Below are 23859 nucleotides of genomic sequence, written 5' to 3' on the forward strand. Positions count from 1 at the left end.
ACCCAGACCAGAAAGAAACCCTGAGCAAAATGTTAAGGACGTTCACCAGTATGCACATGCAAACTTTCCCACCTTCTCTTTCCTCTCCGCCAAAGCCCAAGCACTTTTCAGACGATAGGGGAAAAGGGTTCGCATTGCTATAAACCATTTAGTTAGAATTTCCCAATAATTATCCATCGGATGTGCCTACAGCGAAACATCTTCTCACCTGTTTGCCCCATACTAGCACTCGGGGTGTCTGCTTTAAGAACATTTTACACGCAGGTACTTAGCAGTGATCTTCTTCCTACGCAGCCTTGTAAGTATTTTATATAAGTAGCTGTTCTGCAAAACAGCCCTGTGTTTGGATGTCTTCAGGGTGAATTCAGACGCAAGAACATTTCCCTTCTGGGCAAAGTAATAAAATGACATTCTTGCTCCTCCCCCTGGAAGTCAAACGGAGGTCAGCTCCCCATCCTTGTATCTGTTTAAATAAACTGGTCCAGCTGTTTGTTTCCAGGATGCCCTTTAACCTTCTGTCCCATCCTCCCTGCCTTTGTAACACAACGCTTTACTTTGCATTATAGTCCATTCCAAACTACTATGCATTAAAAAAAAAAAAAAAAAAGCATTCACTTTCAAGTTTCTTCCTGCATCCCAAACCTGGAATTCATAAGAACCCATCAGGTTAAAACTATTAATGCGTCTTGCCTTGAGAGAACACAATGCACTTCTGTTACATTTATAAATCACTTCCTAGAATTCCTTGCTAGCAAAACTGTAAGTTAGCTATGGCCGGAAAGATATACAGGCATAGGAATAATTTCTTCAGCCTGTTTCTTTCTTTGATAGAAGAGCTTTCGATCACTATTTGAATTTCCAAAGTGCCGGCTTGATGTAGTATCAGCAAAAATGGTGGAACAAAAAAGTTAGCAGGACTCTCACTACCCCTTTTCCTATATGTGCACATTCACCTCTCTTAAGGGGGGAAAAAAATAAATAAAGCACTCTGATTTTTAAAACTACAGAGGACTCAGGACCCAAATCATCAGGTATTTTCATATTCAGTGCTACTCAAATTTAGTTTTCTCAAACTACGACTAAGCATAAACCTTCATAAAACACCTGCCTGACTTTACTCTTGGGAGTAAAGTTCCACGCAGGCTTAAAGGTTTGCAAGAAGAGAAGTGCTGCACGTATTGACAAATTTCTGCACATGTGGAGGGTTCCCCCCCCTCCCAAAGCGCAGAACTGACAGAGGCACAAACAAAACAGGATCCCTGGGCGCACAAGTTGCACCCATCTCCCGGCCCAAAGGAAGCGGAGCCGTGCTGCGGGGAGTTCGGCAAAACAACACATGCACAAATCGCTCTTACAGGGTTTTTTTTTTTTTTTTGCAAAGGGGAGGATCTGGCATGGGAGAAACGTTTGAACAGTTGGGCAAACACAGAAGTTTAAAGTCGTTGGTATTTATTATTTTTTGAAAGCTAACTTCTCCTTGCCCCTTTGGCTACATCAGCTTGTGCTTCCCCCTGCGCCCCAAGCAGCTCCACCTGCGTAACCCTTCCTGGCTCCAAAGAGGACGAGCAGGAAACTCTCTTTTGGCCAATTTGCATTTTCTGGGGTGGTTTTGCTCGCGCCGGGGCGGGCGCAGTGGCGGTTCCCGCGCTCCGGGGCGCCGCGGCCGGCTCCGCTGCTCTTTGACCTGTGCCTCAGCCGCCCGCGCCGCGCCGCACAGGCTTCGCTGCGTCTCCACGGGGCTGCCGGCGACAAAAGGCTATTTTATTTGGAAATTGGCCGCAATAATAGCAGCCAGAGAGCGAGGAGTTTCGGAGGGTCACAGAGCCACCCAAAAGGCTCATTTTGCGAGGTTCAGGTTACAGCCCGAGCGACATTTTCCGCATAGGTCTGTTCTTTCTCCCTTCCCCTTGCCCTGCAGTCCTGCTGAGCGAATAAAACACGACCTTCCTCCGCCGGGATGCTTCCCTAAAGCCACCTTTGCTCAAGGATCGGCAGGACGCTTGTGGGACTTCCAGTTTTCAGTTTTTGAATGAAATTCTCCACTACTAGCTGTCTGAAAGCAGATGCTGGGACTTAGCAGGGTATTGAATTTCCTCCTCCCCTCGTCCTCCCAACGGGAACGCTTTCACAACATTACTGACTTTCGATGCGTGGAGTCTCGGGCTGCTCCCTGCCAAAACTGTCCCACGGCACCGGGCGCCCCTGCAAGCCGGAGGCAAGGAAGGTGCCATGCATTTCCTAAAATCTCACTGCTTCGCTTCTCTCTCTCTGCGCTTCTTCTAACAACCCTGCCCACCGCAGCCTTAAGGACTGGAAGAAAGCCCCCAATACCTACAAATACCATTGCTAAAATGTCTCTTGTCTCGCTGAAAAAAAAAAAAAACACCCTATCCCTCTTGACAACAGGCATGAGTTTCTGTTTATCAAAATACAAAACATCCTTGCAAACCCTGACTACATACCATGCAGGGCTATCGGATCCTCATTTCTAGAAAAGATGCCAAAGCAGCCAGAGTCCTTCAAACTGGCAAATAATTCACTTGTAAAACCAGCAGTGCTCTAGTCTACGTACTTGGATCATTCATTTACAAAGCAACGAAACAACTTTCTCCATTCACCACTTCATTCCTCAACGCTTAACAGGTTTATCTCTAATAGAAACAATTTAAATGAAAAGTGTGCTATAAACACTGGTTCTGGGTTTATTACACTTCAATAACTGCTTTATTCCTTATTTTGAAATATTTTCTTGTGTATTTGTTTTCCACAGCTTTTTAAAGGAGTCAGTTAACGGAAAAAGAAAGCCCCAGGAATTACTTCACAGAATGCTTTTGAATGTTTTAAAAACAGCCTTAAAAATAGAAAAGCTCCCTCTGCAATTATGAACAGCAAAAATAACTGCAGATTTTTGAATGGTAATCACATCTCCCCATCCCTAAAATGAGAAATAAATGCTAAAAGAGTGCTTACAGCAGTTATTAAAAAGTTCTGATCCTGAAGTCAGTTAGTGAGCTTAATGACCCATAACTACCAGTCATTAGCAATCCATGCTCTCTGTACTCCCTTTATTTGTAAAGAAGAAAAAAAATCCAAGACACTCAAGAAACTGCTCAATTTAAAGTCAAACCTTATGAAGTCATGTTTGGCAACTTTTCTCCGTTTCTCCTCCTCTGAAACGAAGACAGTTGAGGACCACAATACATCATTTACAACCCTAAATGGAGGTAGGGAGGGAAGAGAATACATGGGCTGCTAACCACCCACTCCAGAAACGTAATTTTGGACCACGCTCCAAAGGCAGCGAGTCCATCCATCAGGAGGATCGGAAAGGTCTCCTGGAGCCTCTGCCCTTCCTCCCTCCTCCTTCGCTGGCAGCGGCAGCGCCACTGACTGCATATAGGGCCGGGCATGTTGTGAGACAATATTGAAGAGTGAGCAAATAAAATACTATGCAAAACTAGTGATGAAAAACCACTAATTAGCTGACAAATTTGATGTAAAGCACTAATGAAAGCCATGTGTGGTTCTGCAATTTAGTTTTAAAAATAGCTTCTGACTTGGAGCATTACTATGTGACCCCACCGATGTGTTTGTGGAGCGTGCTCAGAGAAGTTGCTTTAAAGCGGGAGAGCGCTAGGGGATCTCTTGCAAGGCAAACCTGCTCATGCACCGAGCATATCACGTGCAAAGCAGAAAGCAGGGAGCTGTGAGCAGGTAAGCGCCCCTGCTAGCGGGAGCCGGCCATGCCCTCCCTTCGGCCAGCCCGACACGCGCAGCAGACTCCACCTTTGGCCACGTCCTCATCTCCCGCGAACCCTTTGCGCTCCCTTCCCCTCCTGCTCCCCACCGCGCTTTCTTGCAGCCTGCTCCCGGCGCGCAGCCCCGAGCAATGGAAACTTCCCGGTGCAAAGCCCGGCTCCCGGCGCCCAGCACCCCGGGGCCCGTAGCGGCCGCACTGCTGCAGGTCCGGGCTGAGCCGGCGAGGGCCGGCGGCCGGCTCGTTCCCTGACGCCGCAATTCCCCCGTGGTGCGCAGCAGATGTAAACTCGCCCTGAGCAGCCAGATGATGTAAGGGGAAATCTTTAAATGGCAAAGTGCCAGCGGAGCTGACCTTCTGTCTCTTCCCGACTCCCAAATCCCAGTGCAGCTGTACTTTGTTGATCTCTGTGTGCCACAATTAGCCTTTAAGGAATACGGCAAGGAGTCAGCGAGTAGAGCAGCACGGAGGCTGCTCTAGCTCACGCCGGGCACAGAGCTGACCCCTTACAGCACCAGGACTGGCTGCACAAAACGAAGCGCCATCAGCCAAAACCTTGCCTGCCGCAAAAACTGCCCTCTGCACAAGCGGCGGTGCCGCGCAGGCGCAGGCTAACGCGCCATCCACTTCCCACTGCGGACTCGGAGAGGAATTAACCCAGGACGCTGCCTTTGCTGGGAGACCGTGCTCCCGTGTGCGCGGACCATGCTGCAAGGCCGGGCACCTCCAAAACGCGTGGGGCGGAGGGCGCGCGATCTCCCTGCAAGCTGAGAGAGGTGCCCAGACTGATGCAAATCTTCCAGCTCGGCATGTTTTACTGATTTTTGGCCTGCTGCTGTATAAGTGAGCCAGAGCTGAGGGGGTCCTGGAGGCAGTCTGACCCTGAGCTGCCCCTCTGGAGCCTCAGAGCTTCAGGAGAGTTGTCTTCAGCAGGTCGCTTCACACTAACACAGTCCTGCTGGATGACAGGGATTATGCTGGGAACAGGTAAGACTGATAGCAAAATACCCACTATTCCTGTGAAAGCACTCCTCTCTCTCCCTGAGCAATCTCCTTCTCCTGCATAGCCTCTTCTTTAAGCTAATGTAGTGTTTGTGAAAGGTGCCTGCATGGTCTCCAGGCTTTATCCAGCCACACAAGAGGTCCAAGCACTGAGCCTCCGGTGCAGCCTTCTCCCTCGCACACTGAACTTTGAACTCCACTAAATACTCGCAACTTGTTCACTCAAACACAGCCTGACATCCAAGGGTTGCTGCCCTTTAGGAACAGCAGGCCTGCAGGTCGCAAAAAACTGGTGAAAATGGTGGGAAACTCTGTTTGGGTTTCCACCCCTCTTATAACCGGAACACAACTTGCCCAGATCACTGTATGTACACCACAGAGGTCCTCACTCCATCTTACATCTCATCTCTGCAATCATCCTTCTAACAGCAGGGGTGGGGGTCCTCCTCCAAGGTCTAAGGCTTTTTCCATACATCGAGTTGGGAGTCTCGTCCCAACAGCTTTTTCCCCGGTCACTCCTACCTGTAATGGATATTGCATGTCAGCTGAAAGACATGCCCGGTCCTTCAGCCCATACTGCACAAGTGAAAGCAAAAAGGCTGCTCCCACATCTGGCTGATAGTTTAAATGAGTTCCCGCTCACTCAAAGATGTGAGAAATGCTCTGTCCGCCCTCCCGGATGGATCTCCGCACCCTCCTCTCTTCTCCAAAAGACCGCTTAGAAATAAGGAAGCAATAACCCCACACCAGGTCCTCCCAGCCTACAGGAGGAGGAGAAACAAACGGAGTCACCAACCAAAAATGCCTGGCAAGTCCCTTTGGGAGAAAATACCCCGAGGAGAAGAACACGGGATGAGCCTCCGCATTTGAGCTGTGATTCCCACGTGAAATATGCCCCTGCTCTGACACAGCTCCCATCTATTCCTGGAGGAATCTGCCTGGGGCGGATGCGGGAAGCTCTGATTCCTGCGGTCTGGTCCTCCCTACCGCTACTGAGACAACAAACACAAGTGCCTTGGTGTATTTTGTGTGATGTGGGCACCTGTGAAACTGGTTTCAAACAATACTTGGGTTTTGTATTTTTTGCAGAAGCCACAAAAGAGAGTCATAGAACTACAACTCTGAATCACGACCACACGACCAACCTGAAAAAAAACATACATTTCTTGGCAACCTCCCCGCCAAGACACCCTATTTCAAAATACTGTTTCGTAACTACTACTAATAACCTGCTTTGTAATCTATTTCACCTAGACATAATTTTCCATTAAGTAGAGTCATTTATTTTGCTTGTAATCCTGTTCCTTATGGCATTTTATTCTGGGAAGGAGAAAAGATATCCTCAGAAAATGGTGAAAATGAAACACACTTGGGTAGGTCAGAGGAATGTCAAAAATCAAAAGAGTTTGTAAAATCTTGGGACATAAAGAGCTTAGTGACCATACCATAGTGTTGATATAAACCAAGGAATATAAACCACCTTTACACCAGGTGAGAAGCTGGGCATTTCTGGGATAAGCCTGAATTAAAAAGGAGCAATTCATATTGCTGCAGTTCAACCATTACGTTTTATCATTAGCCAAAAAGCCACAAGGACTACAGTGCCTGGGCAGGAAAAAAAAAACAACCCATGAAACTGTAACATGACCTAGATTTTGTTAAGGACTGCAGAAGTAATATTTTTTCAGCAGTATCTGCTGCTGCTTCCTTTCTTTTCTTTTTAAAAGTAAGATAAAAAATAGAGGGCTCGTTAGCTCTAACGCTGATCCAGGCAGCCATACATCATTTACGCAGAATCATTTAAGAGCACTCAGGGCAAAACGCATGCCCTCCCAAGCACTTCCTCTCCATCTGCCTCTGGCTGCGTTTCATTTTTGAGAAGAGAAAATTGTTTTATCCAACGAGGAGGCAACATTTGCCCCATTTTTAATATTTCAGGCTGACTTTTTTAACCACTCAGAAATGCAGTTTGTTTTATGCAGGTGCAGCCTGCAGCTAGTTCATGATGTAAGTGAGAGAGAGGGTCTCTGAGGGCACCGCTCTCCGTGTGCTGGTGTTTCAGTTCTCAGCGCTTAATCGCCGTGCACCAGTCTCAGCAACTGTTGACACAAAATAGGTGGAGATCAGGTCTGTGCAAGCACCAAATACCAGAAAGGCAAACTATATGTAAACACACTTGAGATAGATTTGACAAGAATAGACCAAAACCCGACTTGCAAAGAAATGACAAATCATTACTCTCCCCTTCTGTCTCTCTCTTGCTTTTTTGATATTGAGGGCACTTTTTTTCTGACAGAAGTGTCTCTTTTGCTAAAAAAAAACCATAAGCACTGCAAATTATTTACTGACGACAGCACAGGACCCTTCCCTCGATCGCAATGCCGCATTCCCACAATACAATAGTGTCCGGGATATTTTTAAAGCCAAACTCTGTTTTTATACGGCGCACACCTGAACCTCAGCCCTTTGAAAAGCAGCTAACAAAGAACAGGTGACCCCAACCCTAATCCCGCAGAAGAAAGCGCGTGCAAAAGTGGAGAAAAGAGCAACCGGAGACTGTTTGAACAGCACCTTTTAATCTTATCTTCATGACACCTGACAGCACATTAGTTATAGAATATTAATGCATCAACTAAAAAGTTTGTCAGGTACAAAACTACCTTATAAAAGGATGCAATGCCCAGGGGGGAGAAGGATTCTTGCTGCATATTAACCGCTGAAGTGCCGGGCGGCTTTTGTTAGTTGGGCTCCCGGCAAGCAAACCGCGTTTGCCACGTGCAGCCTTCGGCGAGGGGAACCGGCCTTTCGCCGCCGAAAAACCAGCACCGGTGCTGCCCGGCTTCGAAGGCCGTTTATTTCATCGCTCGCTCCTCCGGCAGCCTGCTGGCGAAAGCGGCTGGGGCAGGGCTTGCGCGCCGGCCTGCGCTGAGCGGCTCGTGCTCCCGAAATACGGGGCTTTTCCTTTCCCGGCTGCAGCCGGGCAGCGGGACCCATCCGGGGGCGTGCGGGGAGCCCCGGGCTGGCCGGAGCGGCGTTCCCGTGCAGGGGCGAGCGGCGAGCGCCCTTCCCTGCTGAAACCAAAGGCCCGAAGGGAAGCGTTTCCCCCCGGAAGCTGCTTTGGCGCCACCGCCGTCGGAAAACGAACGGGCTGAGCCACTACCACGCGCGTCTACGCCTTAAATCTGCGCGTTAGAACGAAACCACACGCGTTTAAACAGCTAAGTCGCGTTTTTACCGAAAGAACAAATGCATATCAGACAAAACTCGCGCGTTCCTGAGCTCTTCTGCTGTGACAGTACCTGATGGCACTAAATTCCCCCCTCGTCCCCCTGCAAGCTATTTGCTCAGCTTTTCTAATAATACCTCGGTTGTCTGGCAGCTCGCCAGGGCTGTCTAAGGCAATATGCAAGCTAAACATTTTTCGCCTGATTTCAATATTTTCTTATGAGTAACTATACAGTATTCTACCTAGTGAGTATTCCTGATTGCTGTAATTTAAGAACAGAGAAATAGACTACAGATGTAATATTATTATTACAATTGGCATTCAAGGTGAAAGGCATAACAATTAGCTAAGACTTAGTGAAAACATAAATGTAAAAATCTGCTTTAAAAGCCCTGCACATGGTACATTTAGAGCAGCTAATTTACCGCACATACTCTGAATTGCTCAAACGGTCTAGCAATTCACCCAGCGAGATTCAGTTTTAATGTTTTTCTTTGGGTTTTGTGAGGGGGCTCTTTGGGGGGGAAGGTGTGATTTTCACATCACAAACATGTACTGTCTTATTTTGCTTTAGAATAACAAACACAAAACACATTCTTTAGACCTGAATCATATATTCTTTCTTACTTCTATTTTTCCTGCTTTCACATGTATTCCCATTAACCAAACAGTGTTTAAATCATATCTGCAAATGTATTATTGAATTACGTGAAGAAGAAAAAGCAGAATAGTTTCCAAAATCTGATGGTCTCTGATTAAGTTGGTACTGCTGAAGTTGAGAGGATAATTTGTGAATGTTTTAACATTTACAAGTAAATAAGTACTTGTATTTACCGTATCTGATTACTGAGAAAAGTATTTGTTATGTTATTACACAGATTCAAATTGCATCTTGACCTTTTCTAGCTTAATCTGTTTACTGCAACAAAAGCAGTAATAGATAAATCTAAAAACAAGCATGCATTTTACTCGCTGCTGGATAAGCCCCCCCCCCCCCCCGAGTGTGGCAAGTTCTGCAAAGCAGCAAACCGAATGCTTTGCCTGTTTATCGGGTATTTTGCAGCTTGGGGGGGGGGGGGGCAGCGGGGTGCAAATCCCCTCTGCGACAGGACCGGCACCTGCCTTTGGACCAGGACCAGGCTCCTTCCCTGCGGGCCTCCTTCCCCGCTGACACCCTAAAAATAGTGCCTAAGCGGCGCTGGAGGGGTGCAGCGGTCGCGCGCCGGCCCCTCGCTCGGTGTGAACTCGCCCCGGGCGCAGGAGCCCAGCAAAGCTCACGCCGGCCCCCAGACCCCAGCCCACCTCGGGGAGCTGCGCTTGACCCCGGCACGGCGGGACGACCCCCGCCCCTGCGCTTGGGGTGCTTCAGGGGCGCACGCTGCACGCAGCGACTGCTGGGCACGCCGTCGTTAAAAAAAAAAAGGCCGGGGAAGACCGAAACGTGCGGCCGGTTTGCAACGGCGGCGGAGCCCGCGCTGCCGCGAAGAGCGGCGCTCTCGCCTCTGCAACCAGATTCTCAGGTTTGCCAAAGTCATCTACGGGCTGACCCTGAAGCCCTTCTCAATTTCTTCCTTATAAAGTGTCAGCAAAAAGAACTTCAGCTGTCTCCAAGAATGAAATTAGGGAAATCTATGTTATTTGATCATTTTTTCCAGTGTGTTTGGGTTTGCCTTTTTTCTTTTCTTTTTTGCCAGTCAAGGAAATTATACACAAAAATGACATTTAAAGAAGCCAAGGTCATAAAATCAAGAACTTAAGAGTCAGGAAACTGCATTACTAGGGCTGCTTGCACCCTCTCCCTTAATCCGCTTCATATGCATCCAGGCTAGTTACAAACTCACAGCACTATTTTTGATAGGGCCCCGTGCCTCAGACAACACAGACGACGGTCTCTGTTATGAGAACAAATCAGGGCAGTGCCACATAGAAAAATTGATTTCTCCAGGAAATAAAATGTGCAAAAGCTGAAAGAATAAGGCAGGAGAATAAAAGCAGTCCTGGCGGAAGCAGCTGAATGCTGCACTGGAGAACAGGGCTTTCAGTGCTACGTCTGCCTTGGACAGCATGGGTGATATCGAGTAAATCATCAAAACCAAACTTTCCACAAGCAGTCACTGACTTCTCGCGTCCCTCCCCACTCCAGAGCTTTGCAGGTAACACGCCGAAGCACTATGACCTTGGAGCTGCCGCTGCAGCCGGCGGCCGTTGCGCCCTGGATGTGGACGTGAGGAATGTGCTATCATTTCGAGTTGCCTGGCAGGCCAAAACCGAAGCAGCCTCAGCTATTCGCCTGCGTACCAGGGACAATACTATTCTCTCCCTTCGCAGGGGGACTGTAAAAATACCATGTACTCCCACATATCTGCATGCACATGCAGGCAAACAGAGGTCAGTGAAGTATGTGGATATTACAGCGGTAAGCACCGTAGGAAAGCCCATCAGTAATTATTAATTCCATCTTCAAGCCTGGTTTGAATACTGCTCAACAAATGAAGCACTGAAGAATGAGGGTAAGATAAAATATTGACTAGCTGCTCCATCATTGTCTAGTCCGTGCCCTAGTTAACACAAGTGTATTTGGGAAAAAGCAGAATGGAAGCACTTAATAGAAGGCTGCCGTCTCCTCACTGCGGAGCTTTGGAATTTGCAAACCATCTTCTTTAAAAGACAATTCTCATGCAGGTCTATGGGCCTCTGCATAGAGAGCTGATCACGCACCTGCATGCAAAGGCATATAGACACACAGACAAATATATATATATATATGCACATTATCATGCAAATGCACAGCTATGTATGTCTGTGTACCTAGACTTCTATAAAACACAAGCAAGCACCTGACACCTAACGCAGCCCTTGATGAGAACTGCTCTGTCTCCTTAGAGTACCGCGAGTAATTATTTAGCATTAGTTCTTAACAGGAGCAGGTTCAGCTGGGAGGTAGTAAACAGGGAAGCTGTATGGATTGTTCAGTATGCCCTAGCTGGCTCTCCACCGAGGTAATAAGTGACTGTATCACACCTTCTGGATATTTCAATCACAGAGCAGGAGTTTTTATCACCGGGGAAAAGCCCCTTATTAACCTGTACTTTGTCAGGTCCCTTCCACGTCCATATATGCACCACTGTCAAGATCACACGAATGCCCCTTCGAGTCCACGTGACCATGCTTTGAACCCTAAACTGCTACGGGGTTAAATGACTAACAAGACGAGGACCTGAACGGTTCGTTTAGACTAACAACAGATTGAACTCTGCTCCCCTAGTACCTGCGATAGATTTTTTTGCAACACGGTAGTCGCTCCCTCTTCCTGCAGCAGAAATACCCAACTGTTGCAAAGAGGGGGGTCCTAAAAGGGAACACGGCTGATTCACAAGCAAAATCTCCGCTGATTAAAAAAGGGGAAAAAATTCTCCACGTGGATGATTTGATTACTTTAAAAAAAAAAAAAAAAGGCAAAAAGTTCCGGTTAAAACTGGTGTTTTTTAAGCTATGTGCCCTGCCATGGATACGTTTTATGGCACGTCTCACATCACGCCGTTCACACAACCTCCTCCACCATCAATAGGAGTTGTGTGCATCAGCCCGGGGAGCCTGGACACCATGCAGAATGCATGTGAAAAGCACCATTTTTCAGTATGGCAGAGAAACTGAAGTACGCAACCAGCGTATACTGTGAAGGCATCCAAAATATGACAAAAAATTGTTCAAATGCTTTCAATCTGCGGAAAACAAATGCTCTCTTCACTGGCTTCTCTGTGGCAAACTTATAATTCCATCCAGAAAATCCAGCATTCCCAGTCTGGGCTAACTACCATGCTACCAGACATGAGTTTATGTTTTTCATGCACATTTCATGTATTCCCACATGCTGTGTTGCTGCCAATAATTTATGACTGATCTGCACCCAGCCTGCCCTTCAGCATTTTATTTAATCTCTGCAACAGTGATTTACAATGACTCATCATTAATACAAAAATGTACATGTGTGTTAACAAGTTTTGAAGAATCTAAGGAGGAAGGCAAAATTTTTTGAAAGTTGTGGCTGAATGACTTACGAGCCAGCTGAAGAAAGGCAAAGCTAACCATAAATGATATGTTAGCTGTTCCCTGCAGCAAACAATTTAGGCAAAAAGAATTTGTTCTCATGCATACCACACTGTAAGAAAATGTATTCAGAAAAATGTTGGGAAACGGTTGCAGGGATCCCCGGGATTTGGGAGCAGATGAGAAGCTCGTTGTTCACCCCGCGGCTGGCTGTTCGCTCCGTCCGTGCGTGCACGACCCTCGCGCTCTTGCACAACCACAGCCTCCTTCTCCTCAACGCCCTGCTGGAAAAAGCAGGGGCTCCACGACTGTACGTTGGCATCTCTGCCCGCCACGCATCAATACCTGTGATTTCCGAAGTGCCGACTGGCTCTATAACGTCAAACCTTGGCGAGGCCGGGGAGGGGAGGAGGAATTCTCTCCATCATTTACACAATTGTACCACCGCAGCAGAATTACCAAACTAGCTCAAGCAGAGGAAGCCTGCCCTACATCCAGAAGACTCGAGTTATAATGTATTTTGACCTACTTTTATTTTTTTTTCTTGCACATAAGGAACTTATAAAAACACATCTGACACAAAGCCAAAGTAAAACTCTTCAAATCCAAGGCGAGATGGGTACTGAAAAACACCCTGGGAAGTCACTCGGGAGAAATCCCACCAGCTTTACTTCAAAGCAGCCTGTGTTCGTTATTTCTAAAAATTTCTTTGATGGACCATCTTAAACTGACACACTTGTCCGTGCCAAATGAGACGCCGTGGTCAGGTGCCCGGTTCGCACCTTTTGCGGCGAGTGCGAGGCCTGACTATTTTCATCCGCTCCCACGGTTCACACCTTCCTCCGCGGTCTCTCCCTGGCAAACACACCTCGCACCTCTCGCTGAACTCAGGGACAACCCCGCGAATTAGGGTATCGATCAGGCAAAGGTGGGAGGAAATACATCTCAGACAAATACGCACATTTTTCCCAGCTGATCTGGAATACTACACTCCACATTCACTTGTAACTCTTTTTTTTTTTTTTTTTAACATTTAGCGTCTTTTAGTTCCCCATTTTAAAGTAAATACCTTGCGAGCATACTTCACATGCGCTAAGTATTTGGTTTTTTCCTTTATTCAGTGTCTTAAAGGGCTTCAAAAAATTGATCTCCCAGGGCTGCTGCAGGGTCACAGAAATTGATAACCCATACATGCTATGCTTATGTGAGCCTGCCTGCGTCTCCCAGATAGTGCACTTTGTAAATTAATCCTCCAAAGGCAAATATATTGTAAGTAGCTTGTTATCTCTAAAGTACTAAATTGAAGAATACATGGGATTATATTGACAGAAATTACATTTTCTGTAATGGGGTTTAATATATCTGAAATCTCTCCCATAGGCTCCTAGTCTCTCCAACAGAGGAGGGTTTGTTAATGTAGGTGCAATGGACATCAAGACCAAATTTATTCACTAAAATGGATTAGGCCATGTAATCAGAGCTTCAGTAATATTAATCTCTGACACTTATTGAACGGAAAAAAATACTTTTGTCTGCAAACTGGCATTCCTCCCTCCTTTTTCCCCAGCAGGCTTGCTGTTTGCCTTGGCCATTTTCTGGGTATTACTTCAAAGAGGATAAGGTTTCCCATCATAAACACTAATCTAAAAATATTAGGACAATTAATTAGATACACTTAGTTTTACAAGGTATTAGATTGCAATACACTTCAAATATGACACTCGTTCTGGCAGAGTGGCAGAAACCTGCATTTTGATGCAGTAACAAAGGGTAATAAATCAAACTTTTTTTTAAGGGTTCGCTGTCATGCTTTTACACTTAAATCAAGAGTAGTTTTTGCTGGTTGCCTTCACCATCTCTCAGAGAGTGAGTTAGCAACTCCACATCCATTGCAGATACAGCACGGCCTCTCATTTCCTTGAAACAAAAACTGCACTTTCGGGACAAGCGGTAAAGAGGTTTAGCGATGTCAGCCCGCCACCCCCCCCCCCCCCAAACCTAACAACACCGAAAAGCAGGAAAAACCCAGCGTAAGCGCAGGGGCTGCGGACACGGCGCCGGCGGCCGCTCGCCTCGCCTCGCCTCGCCTCGCCGGCGACCCGGCGCTCCGAAGGCACCGCACGCTGCCGGCGGGGCGCGCGGCCGGAGGGCGAATCCCGCCGGGGCCCCGGCACGGCAGCGGGCTGCTGCAGGGGGGAGCGGGGCGCCGCAAGGTGCAAAGCGGGAGCCCGAGGGGGCCGGCGGCTCTAGAGAAACACTGAAAAATGACTTACCAGTTGTTCACTTGAAGTATAGTGAGCCCTGTGTCTTGTGCCAACTGCTTTTTCTGCTCTTCTGAAGGGTAAGGGTGCTACAAGACACCAAAATAAATATACACATTTAAAACAATGTTTCCTTTGCCTACTTTTTATTTCAAAAAAAAAAAAAGAAAGAAAAAAAGTAAAAACAGAAGCGTGACATCTATTATTGAAAGGTGAAAATGCTGAGGTGTGTCACTCTTATAATTATTAATGGGCTACTACATCATTTAATTAACGGCAGTAAAAGACAAGCCAATTATAAAGATTAGTGAAGTGGAGAAATAACTGCTTAGGATACTGGCAGTACCTCGATACTCGAGAAGGATATTTGTTGCATTAGCTGGAAGTTTTTGCGCTTGTCTCGAACGAGTGACTAGAGTCAAAGTGCGATTTTCTTTTTCTGTATTTCACAGAGCCATACAGGATGTCATACAGCACTTCTCTATAAAACTATAGCGCCGATGTTTTCTGAGACAGTGACGACAAATCTTGCCCATGCCCGAAAATAATTTGTAAAGAAGATCAGCATCCTGAACATAAACAAATGCCTGGATTTTGTACACAGGCCAATATAAGGTCAATGATCAGCACATTTTTGCCTGACATTAACATAGCTGTGCTGCACTAATCCTAAAGGACAGAAAATAAATACTGGTTTAATTGAGGTTAATGTTAAAATTAAATCCTAAGTTAAGTTTCTTGTGAGAACTTGACTGCTTTCTCAGAAAATTCACTTCTGCACGAATACAAATTGCTTAATAAATCAACTGCGAAAACCACATCCAAGTTTGAATTTAGCAATGCCGTTAGCAATATAATTTCTATCCTTTCCCTTGCTGTAATAATGTTACTGTCTCAAAAGAAAATGAGCCAGCGCTGCAAACGTAACAAGTCTCCGGAGAAACCCTGTTTTGCGGAGCTGGTTGCGGCACTGTGTCACAAGTGAGAAAACTCCCAAGCTGGACGTTTGAGCGTCAGTACCTCCTGAATTCAGACCCGACCTGTTGCAAGGCACTTCATTATTTGAACATTTGGGCAAGATTATCCGATAACGTTGTTTAGACCGAGCCAAACAACACGTTCAGCAGCTGCTCGCCACAAAGCATTTGTCGTTATACACAGATCCATTTTTCCGAAACTTTCCTGGATGTATTCTCCAGCATAATATTACGAGAGATGTAACCCGAAACCTTGTAAAGTGTAAGAATTTAAAACCTCGTAAAATTCAGCAATCTTATTGCTATCATAACTATTTAGCAGATTTTATATATTCTTGTAAACAGCCTAATCTGAAATCTAATGGCTATGGTACGTGACTGAATAACCTCCCTTCACCAAACACAGATTTTTTGCTCTAACTCCATTAACTTCCTCCTGCCTCTCGGGCCCATTTCAAAGGACACTGCAGTGGTCCTCAGCTTCGAAAGATATGGCTGTACTACCAAAACCGGCAGTGATGGAGTGTCATAAGTGACATATATAACCATACTGTATTTTCACACACGCAGCCGGCAACTCAGAGAGCCTTCTGTTCTTTTAAAAATACTATTTCGTGACAGTAAGCCCATAGATAACCTGCCTATCTCCAAACTCCCCTCTGTATTTCCTGCCTCTACGTGAAACCCCCAGAGCTCAGAATTGTAAAGTGGGGGAAACAGGGAAGGGAATTACATCTATTTTTACAGATAATTTGCATTTCATACATGCAAAAATATAGTGTGAATTTTATAGTCTACGTTATATACATGTTCCTCCACAACAAATAGCTGTACTTGACTTATGTCCATCTATCTAAACATAACATTTAGCTTCTCTTCCAAAAGCTACAAAGAAGATTTGTAACTTTTTCATCTTTATAGCTTACTTCCCATTTCATTACTTTACTTTCAAGCAAGGACAAAATTATTCTTTTTTCTTATTTCACTTTGCCACCTTACATGTGATCTAATTTTAAGTAATTGAACAAACTGTGTCTAATTTCATGCAGCAAGCAATAATTACTAGACAGCCTCTAGCTATTGGAATTGAGAACTCTGTCTCCATTAAGCAATTTTCAATTGTTCTGGACTTTTTTCCAAATAGACAAGACTGGATAAAATTAGCCATCGGAATAATACAGTCACTGTAAAAATAATTGCTTTAAAAGTCCCAAACCCCAAATTCTTTACATTGTGGTATGCTTAAGGTCATCTGATTTTTTTTTTCATAGCCTAGTACAGCATCAACTTTCAATTTCACGAAAATCTATAATTGCTATAATCACATGACAGCCATAACTTGGTGCAGTTAATCCCTCTTAGCTAAAGGTTCACAATGCGGCAAGCTTTTTAACTACAACTCGGTGCGTTTAAAATATCTTAAACGCCGGGCATCCTTATTATATAAGCTTTCTGCGGATTGTGCGAGTTGTTCCTTTGTAGGCTAAAAAAAAAAAAATGACTTGACAAAGAATCAGCATGCCACAGGCTAGGCTGCTATAAAAACATTCAAAGCCTTGTTGCATTCCCACCCACAGGGCTAGTAAGGCCTGTGCTGCCGGCAAAGGCAGACATCACGTTGCAACACAGCGAAAGGGGGCAAAACCTGGAGAACTGCCATTTTATGAAGAAATAGGAAATTCAGTCCAAACTCTTTCTGCTCGTCTTTATGCCGCGCATGTGACAACAGGCGCCCTGCAAACGCTTTCTAACCTTTTGCTCGGCAGGGATGAAGACACCGATACACACACACACAGGTGTATGCATATACTATATATATATATATTTTATATATATATATATATATATTTGTGTGTGTCTGTTTGCAATTGTGTCTAAAACCGATGCACAGACTCCAGTTGGCAAGCACCCCGATCCCTTCAGATCACTTTGGCGTATCAAAGCAAATCGTACCCCTGCTCAATAAACAGCGACTCGAGACCTTCACTTTGTTGTGTACATTAGCTCCTACCATTATCTCTTAAAAGCTTAATTATTTGCAAACAATTGATCGGGATGGGAATTTGAGAAAAGCCACGCCGGACCACCGGGAGAGCGGCGGCGCATTAGGAGAGCAAACAAAATTACCTTTGGGTCTCGCAATCAGAATTAGCGATGGGGCAGCGCAAGGAGCTGCCAGGGTCCTGCCGGAGCGTTTCCCATTCGACCTGCATTAACACCTCGAGAACCAGCGAAAGCCATAAACCCGCGATTACGTACGGGGAGGCCGACCCTGCTTCCCAGCGCCGCTGCCGCTCGGGCGCACCGGCAGACTGCGCTCCGGCTTGCTTGCCACAGCCGGCGGGAAAGGGCAAATCCAAAGGAAAGCAGGTAGGAAGCAGGTAGGTGCAACAGGCATTTGAAGGAACAAGGCTGACAGCAAATAAGGACGACGAATCCGGCTCCGATATTTCCCAGTAACGCCTGAGCCTTTCGATTCCGGAAAGCTGCTGCAGCATTATGGAGCAGCAGTCACCTAACAGTATGAGAGCTCGTGCTTTTCCCTTCCCATAAATCTAGCGCTGAAATGTGGATTGTTTGGCACCATTAATGTGTTTTTGAGGCTCTGTGGTATTACTTTTAATAATGACTTAGTACAGAAGTGATTGCTTAATAACACCATCAAAGTCTGCATGCAAATGAAAATTATCCCTGGGGGATTTGCCCAGGGTAATATGAACAGTTAAGGAGCATTTGAAAAGGTAAAAATAACTATGCAAAATATGAGTCAGAGCAGTCATTTTAGCAGTAACAAAGAAATCAAAGTGACAGAAAGAAAAATGTAACTTTGCATCATATTCTCTCCTCACTGTTTTATGAATGGTATGCAGAGAGCGGCATTCTTAATAAAAGGCTTTTTTTCTTGATACAGCAGAGATCCTTTTTAGCAAACAATCAATACGGCTTTTTTACTGCCTTCGACTGCAGCCAGTGGGTAAAGCCTACAGTAAATACAGATGGAAAGTGTCCAAGTTTATATCTTAATGATACCCCTTGTCCAAACGTACTCCTTTCATCAAATTTTCCACCGCAGACTGCAAATGTTGCATGCCAGGACAGCAATACACTTTATCTTATCTGCGCTGGTAAGCGAGTATCCGTAACATCCCCCCCCTTCCCTGCCTTGCCCACTGCAACAGCGCAGGGCAACGCTTGCAGAAAACGTGAAAGTCACCCTGTGCGGAGCCAGCCGCCGAGATAACGGCCAAACCCCCTCAAAATTTATGCCCCCAAATTTATGCCCTCAGGACCGTCTGTCTAATAACCATTTTATAACCTCAAAATGCCTTTCATTAAAAGACAAGAAATCCCTAGGACTATTTTTTTTAATATCTGAACAGCAACCCAAGCTTGATTTCTCACGTAGTAACCCAAACGAAGCCAGGTTCAGCTCCTGGGTGACAAACCGGCAATCAGTTTTACGCCGAGTCCTTGCCGTATCCCAGCTTGCCCGGGGTGAGCCACCTCGCCCGTGCAGCACGTCGCTGCTCCTCCCTTCCCGGCCCCCCCAGGTTTCGCATCTGAACTGTTTGCGTTTGCTCACAACCAAGTTGATCTAGGACACTTTCTTTTTTTTTTTTTTTGGAAATATCCATAATGCTTTCTCATTGTCTTCCAGCTTTATGAATTAGTTTTACTGTTTCCCTGAATGCTTTTTTGTCTCCTCGCTGCACATTATCAAAGGGACACTTTGTGCCTGCCATTTGCATTACAAAAGCAAGTGCATGGTGTAGTCTAAGAACATAGCTTGAATTTATAGCAGCCGAGTCCTGTATCCTCACACATGCTGGACTCGGAAAGAATAACGGGGGGGGGTTCCTGCATCCGCAAAGTAGCCAAAAACGCTTGGAACGCTATCAGTAAAGTCACAAGATTTCAACCTGCTTTCTTAATTCTCCAGCGCTCCGTTTAGGCTGAGCAATAAATGGCATGCATTTAAGTCAGCTCGCCTATTTTTCAGGCTGCGTGAATCAGTTTATAGATAGGCTCTGTGACCTGCTTTATATTCAGTCGAGGCTATAAAAAGTTGCCAAGTTGAGGTGAGCTGCTAGGAAAAAAAAAAAAAAAGGAAAAAAAGGCAGCTCGGAAGCCGAAATCTCGATCCCGTTTATCACGCGGGGCCGGCTAGCACGTTGAAGGCAACACGAAACACCGAGCAGGAAGTCGTTTTATTAGAAATGCATCGGTGAGGATAGGAAGAAAAACCCTTTGTAAAGTTTGCACAGTCTTTTCCCTGGCTTAGAGCAGTGAGTCAGCCTGATAATGCTGTCGAAGTGTTAGCTGGATTTGGCATTTAAAACGCTTCGTTGCTTTTTCAGTGTAGCAAGAAAACGCAGGCCATAAGACACAGCCACCCCACAGACAAAACCAGCCTTTTCCTCTTTCGAAAAAAAATATTTCCTCAAATCATTCTAATAGTTTCATACCCCTGCAGCAGGATTTTCGTGGCACTGCTGTTAATAAATCTCGGTGCTGCCCGAGTTCCTGAACTGCTAGCTACAAATGCAAAATCAACAGGCACGCTCAATCACATGAAGGTTAAAAATGCATAAAAATATGCGCCGTTACCGGCAGCCGCATCCCCGCACGGCCGCAGCCAAGCCCTGCGACGTGGGCTCTGCCACGCTGCCCACCGCTTGTTCTGCAAAAGGCCGCGCAGACGGAGAGGAAAACGCGGGGTGTAAAACAGGGAGCAAATATCCCACAACTTCTAACATCTGAACACGTGTCCACCGGGCAAGGAGATTAAACAGGGTTTGGCTTTGTTTTGCTTTGGTGAGGGTGGGAGGTGGAAGAGGCTTTTTTATTTTTTTTGTGGGGAGCTTAAAAGGGAGGAAGAGGTATGGGCAATGGTTGCATTTTTTAATGAACAAGTTATGCTGGGGAAAAAAAATGCTCTGTGCTTCTCTTTTTTTTTTCCCATTTCCCCTTTTGTAAATAATTTTCTTGCAAGAGTTGTCTGTGAACAAGTTTTGGCATTCGCTAACATAAATATCCTCCGCAAGGCTGACGGAGAGACACGGTATGGCTCGGGATGCTCTGCCAACACTTCTCTGGTGGCCCCATCAAATTATTCTGAATGTGAGCACTCGAGGTGCTTAAGGAAAAAAAGTTCAGATCTTCCCCTGCACAGGATATTACAGCAGGCAGAAAATGGAAAAACCTTTTAACTGACCTAATCCATCCCCTGGCTGCTACAATATTATTCCTTCCATACCATATATTACCCGCTGCCTTTTCCAGTCCGGCTTTAGCTGTTCCAAGCCATGGTGCTTCTGCTATTTCCTTTCTGAGACACTCCGATAGACCTCAATGCTTGGAGCTTACCCTGGCTCATACCACTTTTAAATTTAAGCCCACGCAGCCACTCCCACTTCATACCAGGGTAATTGCGTGGAGATTTTCCCAGGTTAAGCATTCCTTCAGTACTTGTATGTGCGTGCATGCAGAAACACACATGCATGCGGACTCCTGGCACACGCACATTAACTTTCCTTAATGCACTTAAGAAGTGACTTTTTGCTCGTGTGTGAAGACAACTGATGCGATAATGCGACATGGGCGATGCACTTCCCCATTCTCTGGCTGGTTTTTCTGTATGATTATTTTATTGCCGTACCGCAGTCTAAAAATAGCCAAGGACAAAGTAATTAAAATAAAAATTGCATCGGAAAGATCAGCGAAATTCTCTTTGGTGTAGCACGCAACGGAAAACAATGCAATATTACATCCAAGAGCCTTTCCTCGGTGAGAGGCTTCTATGAGGGAGGGCAAAAAAAGCCGTGTCCCTAGCAGCAGTGTTTCCTTGCAGGTTAAAGGAAATCAGGACTTACTGATCGTGCCTTGAAAGTGCTTCGGTTGGTTTTAGAGTCAGCCTAAGGCAGATCTGTTCAGGTAAACATCTCTTAACCAGCAGCCTTTTCCCACTGCCCTTCTCTACCTGAAATGACTTTCCAGACGGGCGGGCTGGGGACCAACTCCCCAACCGCTGGCAAGCGGGGTAACGCCGCGGAGCTGCACCTAGCACGTGCCTTTGGGCTTCCTGCTGGTTTTCCCGGGCTGTTTTGGGTGCGTCCGTGCGCTGCGGAGGTTTCCTAAGGAGATGGCACCCGCTGCCGGTGCCCGCAGCCACCGGGCAATTTGGGAGGCTTCTGGCCCCGGCTCACCCACCTTTTCTCACGCAGTGACCAAGTGGTCTCGCCTTTTTTTTTTTTTTAACATTTGGATATTTCCTATTGGACAAAATACTAAGGAAGGAAATGAAAAAAAAAAATTAAAAAAAAATGCTGCTATTTGGAAACGCTTCTTTGTTGGCACAGAAAGTCCCTGAACAGATGCCCTGTCCACCATTAAACATTCACGACGTATCCTTGTAAGAGGATAAAGCCCACTCGACTTATAAGCGAAACCACAACGTGTTCTTCATAAAAAAAAGATGCATTTGAAGATTCAGGAGGGCGGAAAAAAAAAACCACAAAACATGGCAGAAACACCGCCGTTCTCCGAAGAAGTGCCGCTTCCCGGAGCGAGCGCGCCTGCCCCGGTGTTAATTCTCCCGCTGCAATCCCGGCGACGGCGCAGCGCCGTCTCACCTGCTGCTCAGGTTGCCGCGCCGCGGAGCCGGCGTGCAAACAGCAGGCGCGAGCTTGCTGGACTGCAACTGATGAGCCCGGGCTAATTCGGGGGTGATTATGTAGTTTACTGGACCACTAAACCTCTTTAAGCTTGTAATTACTGCCTATTTGAGTAAAGAACATTCAAAAGCAATTCGCCGCATCGTGCCTGCCACAGCTGGAAGCAGGCTGCCAGCAGGCTGCGGGGACATTAAAATCTGCAGGGACAGGGATTCGCGCGCGGCTTGCAGGCGCTAGCGGCGGCAGCCAAGTGTGCTCGCATTCCCCCTCACCTTTCCTGACCAGGCGCGCTATTAAAGGTGCAATGAAAACTATAGAAAAGCCATAAAGATGACAAATAACGGCGCATAATTGAGAGAACTGCGTTTTAATGACTCTCCCCTTCTTCCCTCTCCCCTTATACTAGCTTAAAAAAAAAAAATTAAAAAAAAAATCAAGCCTTTTTGCCATGACAAGGGAAAGGCAAGGCAAGGCCTTTTGCAAAAGAGGAAATGCACCGCTTCGATTTGAATGGTTTTTTCCTTTGAAGTTTGGGCCTTTGCGGATGTTTCTGAGTTTTGGAAGGAAAACGCTGACTTGTAAAGCGAGCGTGGTGCAATCCGTGCTATGTACTTGCTAGCAACGAGTATGTGGCAACATTTGAATCACTGCGTTTTCACGAAATCCTCTAAGAGCATCACCAAAATCCTAACACATGCAAATCCTCCTCTCACCGCTGCATCGCTTGCGAAGGCCAGGAAATCCCCCCAAACCAACGCAGAACAACTCCACCCTGCGCAGCGAAACCAAAGCGAGGCAGAGGCCCCTGTTAGTGCGACTTTTAACGACAAATAACTCCTCTTCTGACTCTTTTTATCTGCCTTTTGAGTTGGGAACTGCTCAAGCCTGCGTTTTCAAGTGCGCCTCTGCAGCCAGAAAGGGGCAGGAAGTTATTTAAAAAAAAGGAGCCTTTTTGGATGACTCGGAGCCTTTGGGAGCAGCAAATTTGGCAGCAAATACCCTGGGAGCTATGATACCAGCAGAGCAGCCGGCAACGGTGATTTTTGCAAGCGAGTAAACCAAGCTCTGGAGAGGGTTGTGCTGGCAGAGCCTGAAAAGAGTATCGGTGACAAAACCCTTAGAGCAACCCAGGATGGGTCGCAGTGCCGGAGCCGGGCGCTGGCACCGCAGGCTGCTCTCCCCGGCATCCCACGGCCACGTGCGAGGTCTGCCGAGACGAGCTAGCCGCCCTGCCAACGGCACGAAACGTGCCACAAAGCCTCGCAGGGTGGGTGGGTGTCCCAAATTCATCAGTGTCCTCTTGCTTTCCTGTTAACTGCCGCCACAGCTGCCTTGGAGGGTTGGGTGTGTGTGTGAACAGCAAAAATAAACAAATAAAATAAAATAAACCACGCTTCGCAATGCTTTTGATGCAATTAACCCTTGACTGTAAGTAAATTTAAGAGATGAGGCTGCTCTCTTCATCTAATAAATTGCCTTGTTTTAAAAAAGCAGGGATTTCATCTGTAATAATAATCTCACTACGGATCCAGAACGAGGAAGAGAAAAACCACATGCATGCCTGAACGTGCTGCTGTTACCAAACGTCAGCTTTTAAACGAGAATATAAAAGCATTAGGCAAGTTTTTTCTTAAAAAGCCTGTAAATTCCCCGCCACAACGCTCCTCCGGCTGCCCCATCCCAGTGCCAAAGAGCCACTGGGCTTATATGTTATCCAGGCATCGCTGTTATCAGTATTCCTATGGGAAGGTCTGCTTGCATTTTCATAAGCTGCAAAGGTGGCAAAAGAAGCGATCAGGGTTCTTTACTGCACGGACATTATCAATTCAACATCTGCCAGGGAGGAACGCACGTAGACCCAAGGCGGCAATTCAAACGCAGTTTACCTGCCCGAGAGCCGGTTCCCACTTTGCGG

General features: G+C 46.3%; 1 protein-coding gene across 3 annotated transcripts in view; it reads right to left on the bottom strand.

The window, feature by feature from the left end:
- MEIS1 (Meis homeobox 1) overlaps positions 1-23859 on the bottom strand; it is a 103809-nt gene that overhangs the window by 7973 nt on the left and 71977 nt on the right. For all 3 annotated transcript variants that reach the window (XM_067292772.1, XM_067292771.1, XM_067292773.1), the window contains exon 9: positions 14306-14382. In XM_067292772.1, coding sequence (XP_067148873.1) covers positions 14306-14382 — 77 coding nt within the window. The remainder of the gene's footprint in view (positions 1-14305; positions 14383-23859) is intronic.

Source organism: Apteryx mantelli, chromosome 3 (genome assembly GCF_036417845.1).
Source record: "Apteryx mantelli isolate bAptMan1 chromosome 3, bAptMan1.hap1, whole genome shotgun sequence".
NCBI lineage: Eukaryota > Metazoa > Chordata > Aves > Apterygiformes > Apterygidae > Apteryx > Apteryx mantelli.